The 22,132-nt window shown below is 41.9% G+C and overlaps 1 protein-coding gene across 3 annotated transcripts in view; it reads left to right on the top strand.

Moving 5' to 3' along the window:
* CDH7 (cadherin 7) overlaps positions 1–20,370 on the top strand; it is a 120,825-nt gene extending 100,455 nt beyond the window's left edge. For 2 of the 3 annotated variants that reach the window (XM_036010159.1, XM_028524977.2), the window contains one exon: positions 18,086–20,321. In XM_036010159.1, coding sequence (XP_035866052.1) covers positions 18,086–18,579 — 494 coding nt within the window. In that variant the 3' untranslated portion in view covers positions 18,580–20,321. Of the gene's footprint in view, positions 1–18,085 lie in introns of all 3 variants that reach the window. The other variant, XM_036010161.1, reaches the window with a different exon arrangement.
* The last annotated feature ends 1,762 nt before the right edge of the window (positions 20,371–22,132 follow it).

Genomic DNA, 22,132 nt, shown 5'->3' with positions numbered 1-22,132 from the left:
GTCCTGCATACATGGCCTTCATTATGTTGAGATAAGTTCCCTCTATCCCACTTGGTGGTAGCTACAATGCAAGCCGAGGCAGGTTGCCACTTGTGCTGGGACGTGGGGCTGCTTGGGAATGTAACTGTGCAAGCTGAAGCCAGCCACCCTGTTTGGCAGCTGGGGTGCCACTTGGGGGAGGCTTTGGTTAAGGTGTGGGTGGCGGGGGATTTCAGGGGTTGTGGACTGGAGAGAAGAGTGTTAGCCAGTTCAACGGAGAGTGACAGATTTGGCACCACCCTGTGCCAGGCGAGCACGGATGGCAACGGTTGTCCCCGCCAGTGCTTCTGTCTCCAGAGGGAGTTCGCACCAATCCCTGTCCTTCTGGGCTTTACCGTTAGTTGATTTAATCCCTTTTCTTAAGACCCAGGGAATCCTCAAACTGCCGCCTCCATGCTGGGGCTTTGAGCATCGTCTCCCACAGCCTTTCTGTCTCCCAGACACAAGGTCTGCTGGTTTTCAAAGTCAAGTGTAATGGGGACTCTCCTTCCCACACATGTCCCTCAGCAGGGAAACCTGCCGTGGGCTGAGGCCCTTCTCTCCTCTGGAGGGACCCTCCCACTGGATGTGGCTTGTTCTTCATAGTTCTAGGGAATTCCCGTTCAGCTGGACTCCAGGTGGTTCTCGGAGAATGTTGCTCTGTACTTAGTTGTGATTGTGGTGTGTTCATAGGGGGTGTGAGCTCCGTGTCTGCCTACTCCGCTGTCTTGACCCAGTCCTCCGAGCATTATATGCACCGGGCTTCCTAAAACGTGGACCTGACACACAGAAGGCGTGCCTGCCATAGCTGCATGCTGACGGAACCCACGGGCAATTCAAATGTACTCATTAGCAGAAAATTACATTTGATTTTGTTTTTGTCTCTATTCGTAAGTTGGATCTCTGTTGAACTCTGATTTTTTTTCTGTTTCCTAAGATTATACAGGGTCCAGCAAAAGTAAGGCCAGCTTGAGTGTGGTTGGTGGGGTACATGAGTATCTCACACAATACGAACAGCAATTTGAACATTTCACTTAAAATGTCATATGGTGTGCTTGAGTGTGATAGTGTTATGTTACAGAATTACATGCTTATGATTGTGTAATAACATATTTTTTAAAGATTTTATTTATTTATTTTTAGAGAGGGAAGGGAGGGAGAGAGAAAAACATCAATTGCGGTTGCTGGGGGCCCTGGCCTACAACCCAGGTATGTGGCCTGACTGGGAATCGAACCTGTGACACTTTGGTTCACAGCCCGCGCTCAATCCACTGAGCTACGCCAGCCAGGGCTTTGTAATAACAGATTTTGTTATAAAAGGGGGCATTATTTGTGCCAGACCCTGTACAATGTTAGGAAATTTTTCTGAGATCTAGCCTGTTTAATTTCACTGGAAAATATATATGGCACAGGTTATAATGTTTTAAATTATATTTCAGGTTAGTAGCTCTGAAACCACATAAAACCTCAAGAAAAAAAATGAGAATGTATAATTTTAGACTATCTAAATACAGAGAATATACTGCAGTAGAGAGTTCAAGGGTATTTGGTGTTGCCATTCAGTTAAAATTTTAATTTAAAATGCTATAGGAATATCTAATTTATCTTAATCGTGCACTTGCATTTTATCAGTTACAAATATCGATGTATCTTTGTAACTATGCACAGTGCAGTGGGTTCATGTGTACACATTGCGGCCCTCTGTTCCTGGGGATCTGCGTGTACGTCTCACTGCAGAGCACACGGGTCCAGACAGATGACAGGCGGACTGCTCTCCTCCCTCAGATCTAAGCTTAGCTGTCACTTCCAGTGACTACACTGAGCCTAAGTACCCTCTAGTTTTCCTACCATTTCACTTTTCGAAACACAGGGTGTTTTATTCTTTGCTTGAAACATTTCATATGCATCAAATGGATGTGCATAGCCTGCCACCTGCTCACCTCTCAAAGGTACCAGCTGTCTGAGCCTTTACTCACCCCATTGCAGAGCCAAAGCATCTTTCTCTCCCTGGTTTCCGACATGCTACCCTGTTCCTGAGACCTCTCCCTGCCTCCCTTCACCTGTTGAGCTTTCACTGTCACTTAGGTCCCAGCTTCCTTCTCAGAAGGAAGGTCCTCACCCACTGGTGAAATTCCAGACCCCTCACACCATGATTCTTTATCATGAAGGCTTTGTATTTCCTCTGAGCACATATCACAATTTGTAAATGTGTCTGTCTGCTTTAGACAACTGTAAAAGCACCTTGGCAATAGTGGTCCTAACTTAAAAAAAAAAAAAAGAAAGCAATGCATTATCAAATTCTCAAAATATTTTTCCACCTAGGAGAAAAACATATTTTGGGATGAATCTGGGTATTTATCACACTCTGCTGTTTATTCTACTGCATTTGTCATATATTTTAAGTCCCTCAAGAATAGGCCTAGTACCTCTTTTTCATTATTCTATCATCCCATGAATACAATATATATTGAATAAATCAACAGGGAGTTATCCAAATCACACGCAAGCGCACGTTCAAGTTGTTTCTGTGCTCCGGCTCCATGGCTCGGATTGTGGAAGGAACCACAGGGATAGGAACTGAATTTTCTGACTTTATTATAAAAGTTCACAGTATATGACATTATTTAACAAAACTAGATAATGCTTACTAGGTGTAGCACCCTTTAAGCACATTGCAAACACTATAAACCCACTTAACCTTCACTAAGTGACTGTGGGGGTGGCTCCTTTGAGGCAAGTTTTATTTATTGTCTCTTTGGAGAGGAGGAGACTGAGGCAGGTGGAGAAAAAATGCCTCACCTGAGGAACAGACTTTTAGTGCTGGTCATGCAGATCCACAGTTGATGCAGGACCCAAGAAGAGCAAAGAGCTAAAAAAAGAAAATGATCAAAAGGCAAAGTTCTACTTGCACACTGATGTGTGTGATTATTTATAATCAATTGCTGAAACGATATGCAGACTGTGCGAGCAGATTTTTCATTTGGAAAAGGTCATATTCAGTTATACCTTATAGAAAACAGTGATTATAGTAAAATTGCTGTTTCACTCTTTAATATGTCATTTAGCAGTACGATTTTATTGTAGCATTCCTTAAGATCATATGCAATTAAATTTTTTCCTAGTGTTTCTGAATCTGTTTAGATCAGATGTCCCAGAGAAATACATGGTGAATCACGAGTGTGATGAACTACACATGCAATTTTAAATTTTCAAGGCTCCTCATTACCAAAAATAGAAAGAAACAAGTGAAATAAGTGCTAGAGATACATTTTGTTTAAAGCCGCTTAAACAAACTATTATCTTGTTAACATGTACTCCCTAGAGAATATTTATATATTTTACTTTATGGAAATTAAGTCTTCAGCCTCGGCTCTGAGTTCAGAACAGTCTACAGGGTCTCCACCTGTGGCTCCCACCTTGGGTAAGGAAGACGTGGGCAAATGTTTATGACTGATAACAAATTCTGATAGTGCATACAGACCATGGAGGAAATAGTGGTTCTTGATGAAGGCTGGCTCATCTCTCAAGTTTTGCCTCAAGGCCATCTTTTCTGTGAGAATTCCTCTGAGCATCATTGGCCAGAGCACGCTTCCCATCCCTGTGTTCCTGGCATATGTTGTACTACTGCATGATTAGTGCACTGCATATTAGTTTATTGGTATTTTCTTACATCAGATATTGAACTTGATGACAATGTTTGAGTGCATATTTATTACCATCAAGTATTGTTCTTTGTGCCTAAGACACATCTGCGAAGAACAAAATCACTGCCCTTGTAGGGCTTATACTTTCAGCAAATCAGGGTTCAGTGGAAGATATTGTTGAATTAACCATATATATATATATATATATATATATATATATAATTAACCAGCTTATATATTAACCGGTCTATCTATAGAGAGAGAGAGAATTAACCAGTCTATATGTGTGTGTGTGTGTGTGTGTGTTTGTAGTTTTGCAATTTGATTTAAAACAAAAAACTTTTACAGAAATTTATGACAGAAAAGGGGTTAGATAGTAGGGTACATGCCTGGGCTATTGTGAACGAACCCCAGACTCAATATTTGAAATATGTAAAAATATAATTGAACAAATGAAGGGAAATTGTCCCTCCTTTTAAGTAGCTTTATCTGACAGTGGTGCCATTTTGTACCACAGCTACTCAACTCCACCTGGTCCTGGGTACCAAAATTGTATTTTGAGGCTTCTGACATTTGCAAGCACAGAATATTCAGGAGGACAATGAGGTGTTGAGTGGAGAACTATGCTGTAAGGTATGTTAGAGCAAATCTGGATGACTTTTATCAAAGTGTCTCCCATCTTTAAGAGAAGATACTTGGTGACAGAAGTTCAGTGGAGAGAAGGGCTTCTTACTTGCAGAGGCCAATGGTGCTTATGGCTAATCTCTGGGAAGCTGGCAGGCAAGCAGGGCTCAAACACTCTGAAGATGACCAAGCAAACACCGTGGTCCACTTTCTGTGTCCGGATATACGTGTCTGTTACAGACCACAGTGAAGGCGAGAATGAAGGGGGCCGCTAATTTATAGCATGGCATGTGCTTTACATTCGTCTCCATCTTTTCTTGGGGTTTCATCTTTTCTTGTCTCCACAATGGTGCTGTTCTGGCCTGTGTGTTTCTTTACACCTGTGGATCACTCTACTTTTGTACAGGAATTGCATTTTGATTTATACTAGGTATGTATGTAATGTACAGAGTTGACGCTGCAGGGATCCTCTCGTTACGACTTGGCCAGCACCCAGCACTGCTTCCTATGTATTGGCATTCTCATAAAATGTTGACTTAAACATTATGAAACTGAATTCCAAAACACCAGAAATGTAGGTTCACATTATGCTTTTACCACCGCAGTAGCATTCTAATTGTTTTTCTAACATCTACTCTTCCCCTCTTCCTATCAGTCCAATCAGATGGGTTTTCTTTCTTTTTTCCTCCTTCCCGAAAAACAAATCTGATCGAACCACATTCTCTTTAAAACGTGTTGGTCCCTGGGCCCGTGGGGCCTCTCTGGTGCCCACGTCTCCGACACCGTCTTCCACCTCTCGCTCTGTTCTCCAGCCGCGTGGACCTCCGGGCTTTGCTCGTTGGTTGGCTGTGCCACGAATAGTCTTCCTCATCTGCCCTGCACCCCCACCCCAGCCCTCAGTTAAATCTTCTGCATCTGGACCTGGTTTCCCTAATACATATCTTTAAAGATTATGTTTCTTTCTTCTGGAAAAATATATTCAGTTGTCTTATTATTTAATTAATATATGCCTGCCTCATTTAATTTAAGTCTGTGTGGAAATGTATTTTGCTTGCGTCTGTATTTGACCTTATATCATCGTACCTGCTATATATACATTAAGTGGCTGACACGTGTTTGTAGAGCAGATATGTGAAATTAGGAACAGCCAGCACGATATACACGCACCCCATGCCTGGACTGCAACCAGACCTGCTCTCTTCTCTCTGTCTCCACTCAGAGCTGTAGTCCATCTGATAGAAAAGACAGGTGATTAAACCACTTAACCTATTTCATCTTTTGCTAACTTAGGCAGAACAAACATTTTTTAATGCAGGGATTATCTCCGTAGATCCTGAAGATCAGTTAATACTTATTATACATAAAGGGTAAAATTTATTTCTCTACATGCTCAAGTATTTGAAAAGATACTCTCCCAAGTTATTGAAATGTTAAACACTTCACATTTTTTTAATGTTCAGGCAAGACTGTGAAATAAGATGAACTTCATAAGACATTAATATCCTGCGTGGGAATTTCATCTGTGGGCTGAAACACCTCTGGGCACCCCTGTGTTTTGCCTTTACGGAACACTCCACTTGAGCATCCAAAGGCAAGTTCATTAGTAGTGTAAAATGTTTACAACAGAATATAAGATATAATTATGTGTGTACATATACACACAGGACACACACACAGTTGACCCTTAAATGACACAGGGGTTAGGGACCCCCTAACCGGGCCTCACCAGGCACAGTTGAAAATCCATGTATAATTTTTGAGCCTCAAAAAATTTAACTGCTAATTGCCTACTGTTGAATAGAAGCCTTACCGATAACAGAAATCACTGGTTAGCACACATTTTATATGTGATATGTACTACACACTGTATACTTATAATAAATGAAGCTAGAGAAAAAATGTTAATGAAACCATAAGAGAAAATACATTTACAGGACTTTATGTATGGGTACCATAAATCTATGCAAGTGACTTTCTTTCGGTACCTACCTGAATCAATATGGTGTTATATGGTACAAAACACTGTAGGTTTTATATGTGTTACTAACACAGGACAGGACATCAAAAATGAAAAGGTAATGTGAAAGATAATTCCCTTATTTACAGGTGCAGTGATTCCTGCACTGATCACTGAGAGGCAGCAACGTGATTACACTAGAGCAGCCTACAGTAAAAGGGACGATTGCTTCATGGAAGCCTACTCAGTCATTATGAAGTGTTTAGGGCAGACACGATTACAGTCGTCTTCATAATACAGTATTGGAAAGACTGTTACAGTTTTCAAAATCACTTACCTGTGATAGCAGGTCAATACACTGTTTTCCCTATGATGGAGAGACATACTGTTTTACAGGAATGTGATTTTCCAAAAGCAAATTTGTAAAACTGCAAGGAAACTAACAGGTAGCTGATTTTTAAGAACCATCACACACCTTAGGCCTGTGTAACACTAGTCCGTCTACTTCAAGGTTTGCACCCAATGTCCGTCCTACATAGTGAACACTCGGATGATGGTAATGGCGGAGCAAACATGTTCCCTGCAGTTCTCGCCCCGTAGTTATTCCATCTCCACATGAATACACCTACACACGACAGACAGATTGATCCTGTGGCAGGATCATATTTACGGTTCATTCAGTGGACTGGATGATCACCAAGGTCTGCATCTTCATCATCTTTGTGGCTGGACAAGTTGAGGAGGAGGTTGGCCTTGGCATCTCAGGGAGGCAGGGGCAGGAGAGGCAGACCCGCTTGGCGTAACCCCAGAAATGCACAGTAATTCCGTCTGACTTCTTTGCTTTTTCTCCTCTACAAACGTTTCTCTGTGGCGCCACTGCTCCTCACTCTGTGCCCGCATCACCTAGGGTGTATGGCAGTAGAGCAGCCTTGAATTACTGGGCCCTTCTCCAAGACCGTCGGTCAGCGGTCAGTTGGTTTTCTGGGCCTGCTGCATCCCCATCTTCTTCCTCAGTGGCTGGCACTCGCTCAAAACCACTCATCTCATCTTCCATTAATTCCTCTGCTGAGGCATCTACTGGCTCCTGAATTTCTCCAATATCCATACCTTGAAATCCTTCACCCCCACCTTCTTTTGCTATATCCACAATCCCTTTCAGATTTCCTTGACTGGCTCTGTCATACATGCTGTGATGTCATGCACAACATCAGGATACAGTTTTCGCCAGCAGTTTTCTTCCTGACTTTCGTGATGTTTTCTCTGTTGGGCTGCTATTCCATAGTATTGACCATCCTTCCCATACAGTACCATGTGTAATGAGCCTGTACGGTCCTCTTGGCCTCATGATCCAAACGTTTAAGTGGAAGCATCATGTTCGGGGGCAGGTACACCACTACATCACTGTTGGTGTTGAATTCATGGAGTCCCGGGTAGCAGGGGCATTGTCCAATAGTCAAAGACCTTGAAAGGCAGCCTCTTACTGGCCAGGCACTTCCCAACCTCAGGCACAAAGCATGGGGGGAACCCATCCAGGAAGAGGATTCCCACTGTCCAGGTTGTCTTGTTGTCCCACCAAGAGATTGGCCCGTGGCGTTTTTCCTTTTCCTTCAAGACTTGTGGGTCTGTATAGATAGGGGCAGTCTGGATCACACCCAGCTGATTTGCACAAACCAGTCAGCCTGTCCCCTCCGGCTCACTTCTCTTCCTTACTAACAAGTGTCCTCTGTGGTGTTTGTTTCCAAAACAGGGCACTTGTGTCTGCTTTTAAAAACCTGCTCAGGCAGCTCTTCTTTCTCGGTGGCCCCTGAGGACCGTTCTGCTGCCTCTTGGTGGGCAGAGGCCGCCTCTGCTGTCACTCCGACGTTTTTGGAGCCAAGCCTCTTTCTAAAAGTACCAAACCGCCCCTTGCTGACATGAACTTCCCCAGCTTCAGGCCCTTCCCTTCCCTTCTGCCCTAAGTTGTCATGAAGTGACTTTGCTTTCTCTCAAATCATGTCAGAGCCTATAGGTATGCCTTTCTTATAAAAACAGTGTACCCACATACAGCAGCATTTTTTAATACGAGGTATTGAATGCAAAAGTATTTCGCAAAGCCTGCAAGTTTTTCTTACCCACTGAGACAGCTGCAGCAGTGGTTCATGCCTTTCCTTTTATTTCTATTTTTAATGGTGACCATTACGCTGGATCCGCTTGTCTTGAAATGGTGGGCAACCACAGCTACAGGCCCCAGTCTAAAGTACGCATCAAGCACTTCAGCTTTTTCTGGGAATATCGTGACGCTTCTCTGCTTCTTGGGAGTGCTCCCACCATCATTTGGCATTTCTTAGGGGTCAGTCCCATGGTGTTATTCAAGGTGTGCAGAATTACAATAGACACGATGAAAAATGTGTGAGCATTGCCAGAGATCACTTGTTTCTGTGATTCACACTTTACTGGAGAGATGGGCTGCTCACACAGAGATGATCAGCATCACGTGGCATTGTAAGCAGATACTCACAACTCTTGGTCTCACCACAAAAGCACCAAGAGGTGGCTCTGAAGTTATGACAGTAAGTATATGGTTAATTTCTTGCAATTATGTTTTGATACTGCATCTTGATGTTTGTTGACATTTCTCTCAACTGCAAATGGCACCATGGACTGTGTGTATGTAAGTTTTGGTAAATTTTAAACTTATATAATACATTTATATGTTTTATGGTAGTAAATGATAAACTAGACTAGAATCTACACATATTTTAGGCATTCGTAATGTATCTTTCTTCATGTTCTGAATACTTTACACTGCATGCTTTGCCTGCAAGGCTTTTCCAAATTGTCATAAGTCTCCAAAAATTTGTCCAACATCTTTATTGGAAAAAATCTGCTATGACTTCCAGTTAAGATGGCGGGATAGGTATTGCTCTTCTCACCTCTTTCCACAATTACGACTAAATTATAGAAGAAACGTGCTTGAGAACCACCTGAACACCAGCTGAACAGATTTTCTGTGAATAAGCACCAAAAGAAGAAATCTAGTAGTGAGATGAATATGCGGGATGTCCTGGTCCCACACCCATGTGTGACAGTTAAGAATCAGAAGAGATAACTCAGCTGTGCAGGTGCTCACTAAAAAACGAGGCCCAGCCCATGGCCCCAGAGCTGGGAAGAGGAGTCCCCGTGGCTTCTGGTTATCAGAACTAGAGGGGGTTGCATCCACGTGAGGCAGGGGCTTCTGGAGTCCCAGCCATTCCCCCTGAGGGGCCCCACATAGACTTTCTCACTTGTAAACGCACTCTGGGCTCCCCCACGAAAAGTGCCAGGGAGATAAGGGAGGAACTGAATCGATGGCCCTCAGTGCAGAAGCCGGAGGGGTGGGGATCAGGGCAGCTCTCTCCTGGATTGGAGGTGCTGGCTGTCACCAGTGTCTCTTTATTGAGACCTTCTGCCTCCCAACCAGCAGGCATGCACCCAAGCTGAGCTCTCCCTTGGCCTGGCTAACACAGTGCTCCCCACCTGAGACCTCACCCACTGAACTCACTTTCCCAGCAGTCGCTGCTTCCAGTGGATGTTCCGCACTAGTGGCCTTCCTCGCTGCCTCATGCTTGGACTTCCCTGAAGTCTTTCAAAGGTTCCCCAAACAAGCAGGTGCTGGCCTCAGCATGTCTCATTCCTCTCCCTAAGGGGCTCCAAGCCTGACCCAAGTGGCAGTGGGACTCAATGCTCATTGTAACTCCTGCCAAGTGACTGAAAACCTGCCATGAGCTGCAGCCCGTGTTAGCTTAGAATGTAGCTTCAACTAAGCAGCCGTAACCTGGCATAAGTGACGGCTGACCCCATCTCACCTTGTGGCACTCACCGAAGGGTCCATGCCTGGCACTGGTGATAGCTGGCCTTGCTCTGAATTATAGCCTCTCATGCGGCCCCAGAACCAACAGACTCCTGACCGGCTGTACAAATGACACCCCTTAGGGTGGGTTTCCCTGGGATCGGAGCCCCGCTAAAGGGACTCCCACTCTGTAGGGTTGGCCTCTACACAACAGCTTCTCTACTGTGGTCATGGCCAGCCCTCACTGTCAGTCAGCCTGGGGGCCAATACCACTAATGCACCAACAGCAGTCAAGGCTGGGCTACAACAGGCGGGCACACAGCCCACACAAGGGATACATCTGGAGCACCGGGCTCTGGCGAACAGGGAAACGGTGCCACCAGGGCTCCCAGGACAACTACTACATAAGGTGACCTGACAACACTGGGAGATGGAGCAAACCTACTTAGTACCTAGAAACAAACACAGGGAAGCATCCAAAAGGAGGAGACAAAGAAACCTGTCCCAAATAAAGAATAGGACAGACTTCAACAAAATGTAGACAAGTAATCTACCAGATACAGATTCAAAACACTGGCTACAGGATGCTCAGTGAACGTTGGGGAAGAGATGAATTCAGTGAGAACCTCTATAAAGAGATAGAAACCATTGAAAAGGACCAGTTAGAAACAAAGAATTATAATAAATGAAAAAAAAAAAAAACAGGAAATCAGTGGAAGATTAGATGAAGCAGACGACTGAGTCAGTGATCTGGAAGACAAGATAGCCAAAAGCACTCCATCAGAACAGCCACAACATTTTTTTTATGTGGCTAATGGGATCTCTGGGACAGCATCAAGTATATCAAAGTTTGCATCATAGGGGTATGAGAAGAAGAAGAAGAAAGAGAAAGCAAGGGATTGAATATATATCTGAAGATCAACAAGGAAGTAACAGTGGCTTAAATGATACATGGCATCAAATGGATGTATTTGTATTTGAGGACATTTCAACCAAAAGCAGAAAATTATACATTCTGTTCAAGTGCACATGGATTATTTCCTAGAACAGACCATATATTAGGCTACAAAACAAGTCTCAATACATTTAAGAAGACTGAAATCATATCAAGCATCTTCTCCAGTGACACATGTTGTGAAGCTAGAAATCAATTACAAGAGGAAAACTGAAAACTACATAAACACATGGAGGCTAAATAACACACTACTAAACAAAGAATTGGTTAACAAACAATAGGATCAAGGAGGAAATTTAAAAAAATACATTGAGCCCTGGCTGGTGTGGCTTCCTGAATTGAACACCGGCCTGCAAACCAAAGGGTCGCCTTTGATTCCCAGTCAGGGCACATGCCTGGGTTGTTGGCCAGGTCCCCAGTGTGGGCGATTGAGAGGCAACCACACATTGATTTTTCTCTCCCTCTCTTTCTCCCTCCCTTCTCCTCCATCTAAAAATAAATAAATTTTTTAAATACCTTGAAATGAATGAAAAGGACAACATGACAAGCCTAAATCTATGGGATGGAGCAAGAGCAGTCCTAGGAGGGAAATTTATAGCAATACATGCCTACCTACCTCAAGAAACAAGAAGAACCTCACATAAACAATCTAATCATACACATAAGGGAACTAAAAAACATGAATGAACAAAGTCCAAAATGAGTAGAAGGAAGTAAATTAAGAGTAGAAATAAACAGGAGTCTAACAAAAAAAAAAAACACAACAATATAAATGATCAAAGAAAGCAAGAGCTGGTTCTGTCAAAAGATAAACAAAATTGATAAACCTTTTGACAGAGCCATCAATGAAAAGAAGACCCAAACAATGAAGTCACAAATGAAAGAGAGTGACAATCAACACCACAGAAATACAAAGGATTGGAAAGAAATACTACAATTCTGTGCCAACAAATTGAACAACCTGGAAGAAATGGAAAATTCCTGGAAACATATGATCTCCCCAGGCTGAATCAGTAAGAAACAGAAAACCTAAGGAGACTAATAATTACTAATGAAATTGAATCAGTCATTTAAAAATTTTCAACAAACAAAAGCCATGGATTTTATGGCTGCATGGGTGAATTTTACCAAACTTTCAAATAAGAATTAATACCTAAATTTCTCAAACTATTACAAGAATTAGAAAAGTAGGGTAGCATCCCAAACTCATTTCACAAGGCCAGAAAAGAACCTACAAAACAGAGAAAAGTACAGGCCAGTATCCTTGATGAACACAGATGCAAAAACCTCAACAAAACTTTACCAAACTGAATTCAGCAGTACACTTAAAAAAAAAGTCATATAATATGATCGACTGGGATTTATTCCTAGGTTGGAGGGCTTGTTCAATAGCCACAGATTTTAATATGATACACCACTTAAACAAAATAAGTAAAAATCATATGATCATATCAACAGATGCAGAAAAAAGTATTTGGAGTATATGGAGGCCATATATGACAAACCCATGACTAGCATTATACTCAACAGTACAAACTGAAAACTTTTTCTGTAAGATAAGGAACAAGACAGTAATGTTCACTGTCACCATTTTTTAAAAGATTTTATTTTTTATTTTTAGAGAGGGAAGGGAGGGAGAGAGAGGGGGAGAGAGGGGGAGAGAGAAACATCAATGTGCAGTTGCTGGGGGCCGTGGCCTACAATCCAGGCATGTGCCCTGACTGGGAATCGAACCTGCGACACTTTGGTTCGCAGCCTGTGCTCAATCCACTGAGCTACGCCAGCCAGGGCCCATTGTCACCATTTTTACTCAACATAGTATTGGAACTTGTAGCCCCAGCAATCTGACAATAAAAGGAAACAAAAGGCATCCAGATTGCAAAGGAGGAAGTAAAGCTGTCAATATCTGCAGATGCCATGATACTGTATATAGAAAATAGATTTCCACCAGAATACTATCAAGAGATAATAAAGGAATTTGGTAAAGTGGCAGGATACAAAATTACTATTGAGAAACCTGTTGCATTTGTATACACCAATAACAAACCATTAGAGAAGTTAAGAAAACAATCCCATTTACAATTGCATCAAATAGAACAAAGTATTTAGGAATAACGTTAACCAAGGAGGTGGAAAACCTGTCCTCAGAGAGTTCTAAGACATTAAAGAAAGGGACTGTGGAAGGATCTACTGCACTTGTGGATGCAGACAACTAACATGGCTACAATGCCCATACTGCCACATCAATGTGCGTGTTCAATGCAATCCCTATCAAAATACCGAGGGTGTTTTTTCAGAGAACTAAAGCAAAATACCCTAAAACTTAGATGACCACAAAAAACCCCAAATAGCCAAAGCAAAGAACTGAAAAAGAACAGAGTTGGAGGTATCACAATACCCGGTGCCAAACTATAAAGGTATACTAATGAAAACAGCATGAGCCTGGCATAAAAGCAGGCAAATAGGTCAATTGTAGGAATAGAGAGCCCAGAAATAAGCTCACACCTATATACAATCAATCTGTAACAAAGGAGGCAAGGACATACAACGGGGTAAAGACAGTCACTTCAATAAATAGTGTTGGGATAACTGGACCGATGCAAAAACATAAGTCAAAATGCATTAAAGACGTGGTTATAAGCAATGAAAACATAAAACTCCTGGAAGAAACCATAGGCAGTAATCTATTTGACATTGCTCTTAGCAATATATATGTTTTGGTTGTTTCTCTTTGGGAAAGGGAAAAAAAGAAAAAAGTTTTTGTACAGTGAAAGAAACCACCAACAAAATGGAGAGACAACCCACCAAACAGGAGAAGATCGTTGCCAATGACACATGTGACGAGGGATGAACAAGCTGCATGTGTAACGAACATATGTGACTCAGCACCAAATTCGGACAAATCTGGTTTAAAAACGGGCAGAGGACCTGGCAGAATGTTTCCAAAGAGGACAAGCTGACCAATAGACATATTAAAAAGGTGTTAAATGTCACTAGTAATTAGGGAAATGCAAATAGAAGCCACAATGAGATATCACTTCACAACTGTCAGAAAGCTATTACTAAAAAATGAACAAGTAAGCACTGGCGAGGATGTGGGGAAAAGGGAACCCGTGTTCACGGTGGATAGGATTATAATTTGGTGCAGCCACTATGGAAAGCAGTATGGAGGTTCCTCAAAAAAATTAAAAATAGAACTACCTCATGAACTAGCAATCCCACCTATCTGAAGAAACCCAAAACCTAATTTGAAAATATGTGTGCACTCCTATGTTCATGTCAGCAATTTTTATAACAGCCAAGGTATGGAAGCAACCTAAGTGCCCATTAATAGACAAGTGGAAAAGAAGAGGTTGTATATATATACAATACAAATTGTATATATTTTTATATATGTACGGCTTATTCAGCCATAGAAAAGAATGAAGTTTTGCCATTTATGACAACATGGGTAGACCTAGGGGGTATTATGCTAAGTGATACAAGACAGAGGAAGACAAATACCGTAAGATTTCACTTATATGTGGAATCTAAAAAACAAAATAAACAACCAAATTAAACAGATGCAAATTATAGACACAGAAAATCAACTGATGGTCGCCAGATGGGAGAGGGGTGGGGGTGTGGGTGAAAAAGTCGAGAGGAGTAAGAAATACAAATTGCCAGTTATAAAAAGTATTATGGATGCAGAACACAGCACAGGGAGTATGGTCAATAATATTGTGATAACTATGTATGGTGTCAGATGTGTATTATTAGACTTACGGGGGTGATCACTTGGTAAGTCATAAAAATGTCTAATCACTGAAACCAGTATAATAATGCACACCTGAAACTAATAACATATGTCAACATAATTGAACAATGAAGACAATTTGCAAATCTACTCATAAGTGGGCCCATATGGTTTCAACCCAACTTGTTCAAGGATCAAATGTGTGTGTGTGTGTGTGTGTGTGTGTGCATGCACATGACTGAGAGAGAAGATTCATTGTAATTATGTGAAAGAAAGAGAATTGAGAATTTTGAAATGTTTGTCTACTTTGGCATTGCACTGAACTAAAAGAGCATCGCATTATTACATAATTCTTTCCTTCTTACCTGTATTTACTTTTTGTCCCTCAGTTCGTATGTCCTTTTGCACTCGCGGACCTTTGCCCCCCTCAGCTCCGCTGTGCAGATTCCTCATTTCCACTGGCCTCCGCCTGTCCATCCATCATCATTGTCCCTGCTACTCCTCACCCTTCTATTCTGTCTGAGTTCTCCATAAGGAGTCTTGTGTGGCCCCACATTCTTTCTGTTACAATTACTTTTATCTTTGGGGCACTATGTAAAAAGTTTCAGAAACTCAAGTTATACCTAAACCGAAAATTGTTTTATGTACACATTTTAAAGCTTACTGACCTGTCTTTCTCTGCACGAGCAGTTGCTAATGAGCTCCTGCTTGTGATCCCATCACCTTATGTTGAGGCAGTGAGCTCAGGGTGCTATAGAAGTGCACTGGGGCGGGGTATGTCTCCCCCACTAAGTATGGCATTTGATTTCTTGGACCAGAGACAGGTGGTTTCAAATGCCTAAGACAACCATCAAGTGTAAAAATATCCCACAGAATTGTTCTGAGTGTCAAATGGTAGACCTCTGTTTCTCACCATACTGCCTTTCCTCTCTTCCATTTAATCCTCAGTGCACATGCCTTAGTGAATATTTGGTACACTTTCTACTTCACTTGTTAATTGATCTTGTTCTTCGTGTGTCTTTGATCAAAGGAGAAAAGTGATGGCATTACTTGCTGTGTTCATGGAATTTTGAATTGATGTTATAACAGTGAAAAGTTCCCTGTTGCCCACCAAGCGCCTGGCGTTGTGCTAGCTCTACTTATCGACTCCCCAGGCCCCTTAGCTCTGTAATCCACCCTGAGAACACCGAAGTGGTCTGTAATGATCACGAATAGCTGGGCTCATTGCCCAAGATCACACATCGAACCTGTGAATAGGCTGGGCTTTGACCCAACGCCTTCTTGACACCAAAGCGGTAGACAAGTTTAAGGTCCGTGCCTGAATGCTAATACGGAGCTGTGACAGAGCTAGGCCGTTCTGCTGTGGACCTTGGAAACCACAAGGGTTTGGAGTGATGGGAATGAGAAGTGTCAGAAGAAAGGACACATGTGGGGAATGCACTTAGCAGGGAAGGGAGGTGAGTACCAGATGGCTCTTGGGGACAGACAGAGAAACGAATCGGAGACAGGCTTTTGAACTACGTATCTGCCAGTTTGGTGAAGCCAGTCGAGAACAAAATAGTAAGTAGGAGGTAAAAAGAGAGTAGGCATATTTGGGCCGTAGCAGTGTGAGAAGCTGGACAGAAGAGCTCCGCAGTGTACCCAGTTTTTGAACTGGAGGCTGTCAGTAAAGCTAACGTGTGAGCAGTAGGTCAGGGTGAAGTGGGGAACGCAAAATACGGCAATAAATAAGGCAGAGGAAAGTGTCACCATAAGCACTTGCTTTCACAACTATTTTCAAAGAGCTCCAATAAAAATGTCTTCACCAGTCCCATCCCTGCTGATGTTTGGAAAAGCAGATGACAGATAAATACCAAAGAAAGCACATACTTTCCACTGAGGATAAAAACATTTTTAAAAAGATTAGCTACTTAGAGGTTTGGTGTTTTAATGCAGATTAATGTGGAGGATGGAACATGCCTTACCCCCTAACCACTGTATTTAAGTTCCTCTGAATTCCACTGATACCCTTCGTGGTTTTATATTTTTATTTTCAAACATATTCTTAATTGCCAAAGTAGCACCTTATAAGATATTTTAAGTATAAGCATTTCAAGCCCTGGCTGGCGTAGCTCAGTGGATTGAGCGTGGGCTGTGAACCAAAGTGTCGCAGGTTCGATTCTCAGTCAGGGTACATGCCTGGGTTGTGGGCCATGACCCCCAGCAACCGCACATTGATGTTTCTCTCTTTCTCCCTCCCTTCCCTCTCTAAAATATAAATAAAATAAAATCTTTAAAAATATATAAGCATTTCAAATATTTTTAAAACATGTGCCAGGAATAACAATCCTTTGGGCCTGTTAGATGCCCCCACCCCAATTTTGGCTGATGCGTTACAAATTGTTGAAAAAGATGTATTATTTGTAGACAGATGATTAATGTAAATGTATTGGTTTACATATTTTAAGTTAAAAAACGTAAGATTACCTTTCCTCCTTCATTTTAACTTAATCCAGCCACCATGAAATCCAGTGACCCCTTTCTGCGGGCACGTGGCCGGAGCGGAGCAGACACCTTATCCGTGCGTGGCCAGGACACCTGCTCCTCTTCCCCCTGCAGCCACGTGCTCTATTATCTAATTACCGACTTCGATATGGGAAGCCGAATTCCCAATGTCAAAGAGATGCTTGATTTCTTAACTCTGCCTCTAGCTCACGCTGAAAACCTCCCAACCTATATTCTCTCTCTCAGTATAATGCATAAAGACCAAGTTCAATATTCCTACAACAAGCGGGGTTCGATTCCCTACAAAGAAGCTTTTCATCTTCATATAGGGTCTGCCTGGCTGGACTGTATTTAACAGCTGAGTTTCAGAGACAAGTACCAGGTATTTCTTCAGAGAACCCGACTAACTGCTGTAATCCATTTCCCTCTGAAACCGCAGCTGCCAAATTATACCCAAAACATTTGTAAATGCCACTTTGCCTTTCCAGCAATTATACTGAGTTCAAAAAGAAATCCCTTTGTGTGTCTTTGCTTTGAAATTATTGTGTTTATCCCGAATTGGCCCTTCACTTGGTTCTATCAAATGCCACTGTGGAGGTTATGGGGGAAAAAGGGAGGCCTGGATTCTGAACAGGGGTGGAAAATGATTTCTTTTGATGCCCTGAAGTGTGCTATTTTTAAGGGCCTTTTAGCGGGTGTTCACACCTCCACCGTTCTGAATTCCCCTGCAAGTGGGCCGCCCGTTGATGTCCCCTGGAAGGGCAGAAAGTCTGAGTCCGCTGCAGGGCCCTGACCCCGCAGGACAACCGTCCCCGCGTGCACTGAAACTGTCCCTTTGCTGTCTGTCTCCTTGCTCCAGTGCTGATCCTCCTGATCGTCACCCTGAGACGAAGGAAAAAGGAGCCCCTCATTTTCGACGAAGAGAGAGACATCAGAGAGAACATCGTGCGCTACGACGACGAGGGCGGGGGCGAGGAGGACACGGAGGCCTTCGACATGGCCGCGCTGAGGAACCTGCACGTGGTCAGGGACACCAAGACCCGCAGGGACGTGACTCCGGAGATCCAGTTCCTGAGCCGCCCGGCTTTCAAGAGCGTCCCCGACAACGTCATTTTCCGGGAGTTCATTTGGGAGAGGCTGAAGGAGGCGGACGTGGACCCCTGCGCGCCCCCCTACGACTCCTTGCAGACCTACGCGTTCGAGGGCAACGGCTCGGTGGCCGAGTCGCTGAGCTCGCTGGAGTCCATCAGCTCCAGCTCGGAGCAGAACTACGACTACCTGAGCGACTGGGGGCCGCGCTTCAAGCGCCTGGCCGACATGTACGGCACCGGCCAGGAGGGCCTGTACTCATAGCCCCGGGGCCGGGGCTGCAGACGAGGGGAGCGCAAACACGTAGAAATATAAAATGCAATTGAAAAAAAAAAAAAAAAACAAAAAACACTGCATACAGACGACAAGAACTGGCTAGAGGAGGTGGTTGTACATATGTCTCCATTTTTAACAGGTTTAGGTTTCTGCCTCGGTGAAGTGTAATAAGTTCATTAGGTTAACCCAAGGGACGGATTGCCCACGGACCCTGAGCATGGGAAGGTTTTTTTAGCCAAAAGGAGTGCTCAGTGCATTGTGAATGGATAGCAACTCTCAGCTGCCTGCAAAGGCGCCCAGCCTCTGTGAGTGAGTGGCGCCCCGTGCCATTGGTGACCCCAGAAGCTCTGCACAGGCCCTTGGGGTGCCGCCAACCAGGAGAACACACCCTGCGGTGGAAAAGCTCTGCAACTTCTTGCCTATCAAATCTTGGGACACGTTTAATTTATAGGGACGCTTTTAGCTTGCTAGATTAGAGAATCCAGCAGAATTTTATTGCTGTGGGTTAGCAAATATATTTTATGTAGCAAAATATAAATTCATAGGAAAATCCACCCCAATCTTCCAATACAAGCCAATAAAATGTGGTTTAAGGCAGCGTAAAAAAAACATTGTTTAGCCAATAAATAAAAAGGGTTCTGAATAAGACAAAGGTAAATCATGCTTAAAGTGTGCAATCGTTTTGAGATTCTTTTGTAGGTATAAAAAAAGTTTCTATTTGTTGATTTTTTTTTCTCCTCTGATTTGTACAGGAGAATATCTTTTCTTTACTATTTGACACATGATGTTACATTTATTTTGGAGCTCCAGCCTCCACTAAGGTCAGGTCCATCTTACTGCCTCATAGTATCAAGCTCATCAGAACATGCTGCTTTTTTCTCCGGTCTGAGCTATGTGAAGGAAATGAAGCAGAGAAATGGAGAAAGCGTGGAGTGGTTGGGCCCCATTGCAGCTGACGTCTCAGAGAGCAGCACAGCTACTGGACACTCGCGTCACGGGTCTTAGCCGTCGGAACGTACAAAACGGGGGAATGGAAGATTTGTATTTTAGAAAGAAGACTTCAAAGATAATTGAGATTTCCTTTGATGCAAGATTTATTTTTCAAGGTCACAAGTTCTAGATGCTCCAAAGACTTTTGAGAATTTGTTTTACCCCAACCTCTTTTGCTGTAAACATACGGCCTATAAGACTGATCTTTTATATACCTTCAACAATGTGATGTTATAAATCTCAGAAACCCATCTTTAAATTCCAGTGCAAATACGTTCCTCAAGAATAGACCTTGTAGTGTGTAATTTCTGTACTGGTTTCGATGTGCCAAAGTGAGGAGAGCAGTTTCAAAGGATCACACGTGTTTAAGTTTGTAATGGGCTTCTTGTTAGAAGAATTTTATGACTAATATACTATTTCTACCTTTCATTTTTTTTCTAGAACAGTACTAGTTTAATGTGCATTTATTCAAGTCAGAACAGATTTTCTTTTCTCCTTTTGGAACGAATTACTGCTGAGTTCCTAATCAGTCTGTAGGGGGTGGGGTGGACATTGTGTAAGAAATTATGTGTTAAAAGTGCTTCTTTCTGAAAGACAAACACTGGAGCGAGGATATCGGTATTTTGATGACACTAGGAGAAACAATGTGGGATTCTGTAAACTGGCAGCCCCCTCCTTAGAAACGAAGTATGTGAAAGTGGCCTTCAGCTTCATCACAATAAATAATTCAATAAATTGGATTATCCGCCAACAGTCCTTTCATTTGAATAAAGTTTTGTAGACATTGTTCCATGACCAGGTAGATATGCTTCTTGCTGTATTAATACACATATATACAAAAAACACAATTTTATAACAGAGTAAAAGATATGTTCATTACTTTAATCACGTATGTAAGTTTTTCCAATAAAAAATGAAACCTAGTGCACTTCTACCCTTTTCAATAAGATCACAGTGTGGCGTAGGAATTATGTACGTATTGAATCGGCAAGGTGCTGAGAAAACAGTTTTGTAATAATCCCCTTGTTGTCTGCAAGAAGATAAAATAGTTTAGTACAGTTGACTTATGTTGTCAGAACTGCTGATTGTTGCACATACCACTTAATGGAGGTGTGAATGTATTTTAGAAAAGGAATATCACATTATTCACCAGGCTTTCTTTCCTTTTAAAGAATATATTTTCTTGGTTCTTATTTTTTTTCATATTTGCCAGTAATATATTGGGAAAAGACTCAAATTTAAATAAAGATTTGAAATTCTTGCCTATGCTCAATTGCCATTTTATGTGTCAGAGATTTTTATCAAAACAGTGTTGACCTTGATTCAGTGCTTTTTTTTTAATGGTTGAGATGACTGGGAAAATGCCCCTAAGGTACACAGAATGTATATGAAGTACTCTACCTAAACTTACTGTAATGAGGGCGAATTTATTTTAGTGTTGTTGGTTTTTTTTTTTTTTTTTTCAGAAATATGACACTACACGATTGTAAGGTATAATAGTTGAGAGATGGGCTATGTTTTAAAACAAGAGACTAGAATAGTTGACTGCTGAAAAAAAATCAATTTTAAAACAAGTTGGGATCATCTCGAAAATATTTAAATGAATACCTATTATCTAGTCAGTAATATTCAGTGGTTTAGTAGAGCCAACTAGAACCAGCTACCAAGAATCGATGAAGCTATCTCTCTTCTAGTGACACTATGTTGGGAAATTGAAGTCAGCTGTGGTGGCAATATTTAGACCACTCTGGAAATCAGCAAACACCGTCTGTTTTCTTCGGGAGAACCAGTTGTTAAATTTTCTCCCACACTCCACTGCTTAAATTACTTTATAAAAGGAATATCCATGATTGTAAATACAGTACAAGTGAACAGAACATCAAATAGAGACATGAAAAGAAGTTTTGCTCTATCCTACTAAATATGGGTGCCTAGGGTAGTGATTCCCTGGTGTCGAATCCTTGGAGCTACAAGAAGAAAGAAAGAGGATCCAGCTCAGTATGGAAAGTGATGGCTTCCTAATTTCAAGTGCAGGTGATAGACCAGAAAGTCAATAAATTTACGTATTTCCACTTGTCCACATGGGGCCACCAGCAGAAACTCAGACTGCACAAAGTCTTCAAGTTTTCAACTTTACTATGACATCTATTGACTTACAAACTTTGTTACCCTAATTGTTTCTGAATTACTATTTAAAGGTTTATTTATAGTTGATCTAATTAAAGTTGAATAAAAGAAAGCTTCAACTTACTCATAACTTGGGTTACATGAAATATATATGACAATAGATAAGGAACATTCTATTTACTTGATCTTTAATATATGGTAAGTTATTTTTAAATTATGATAATGTTTATTGTATGTGTGTGTATATATATATAATGGTATATGAAAGTTTGGCAAGAGAAACTAATACAATGTTAAATGACTCATCATCATAATTAAAAGAGCAAGAAAGGAGCAAAGGCATATACATTTTACGTGTAATTGAAATTGTTTCAGAGGAGTGGGATAAACCCTTGAGCAAAAAGGGAGTTATTTGATGAGGCAG

This window comes from Phyllostomus discolor, chromosome 9 (genome assembly GCF_004126475.2).
Source record: "Phyllostomus discolor isolate MPI-MPIP mPhyDis1 chromosome 9, mPhyDis1.pri.v3, whole genome shotgun sequence".
In the NCBI taxonomy this organism is placed as follows: domain Eukaryota; kingdom Metazoa; phylum Chordata; class Mammalia; order Chiroptera; family Phyllostomidae; genus Phyllostomus; species Phyllostomus discolor.
The sequence above is the reverse complement of the archived record's forward strand: the minus strand, read 5'-3'. Positions and strand labels throughout refer to the sequence as shown.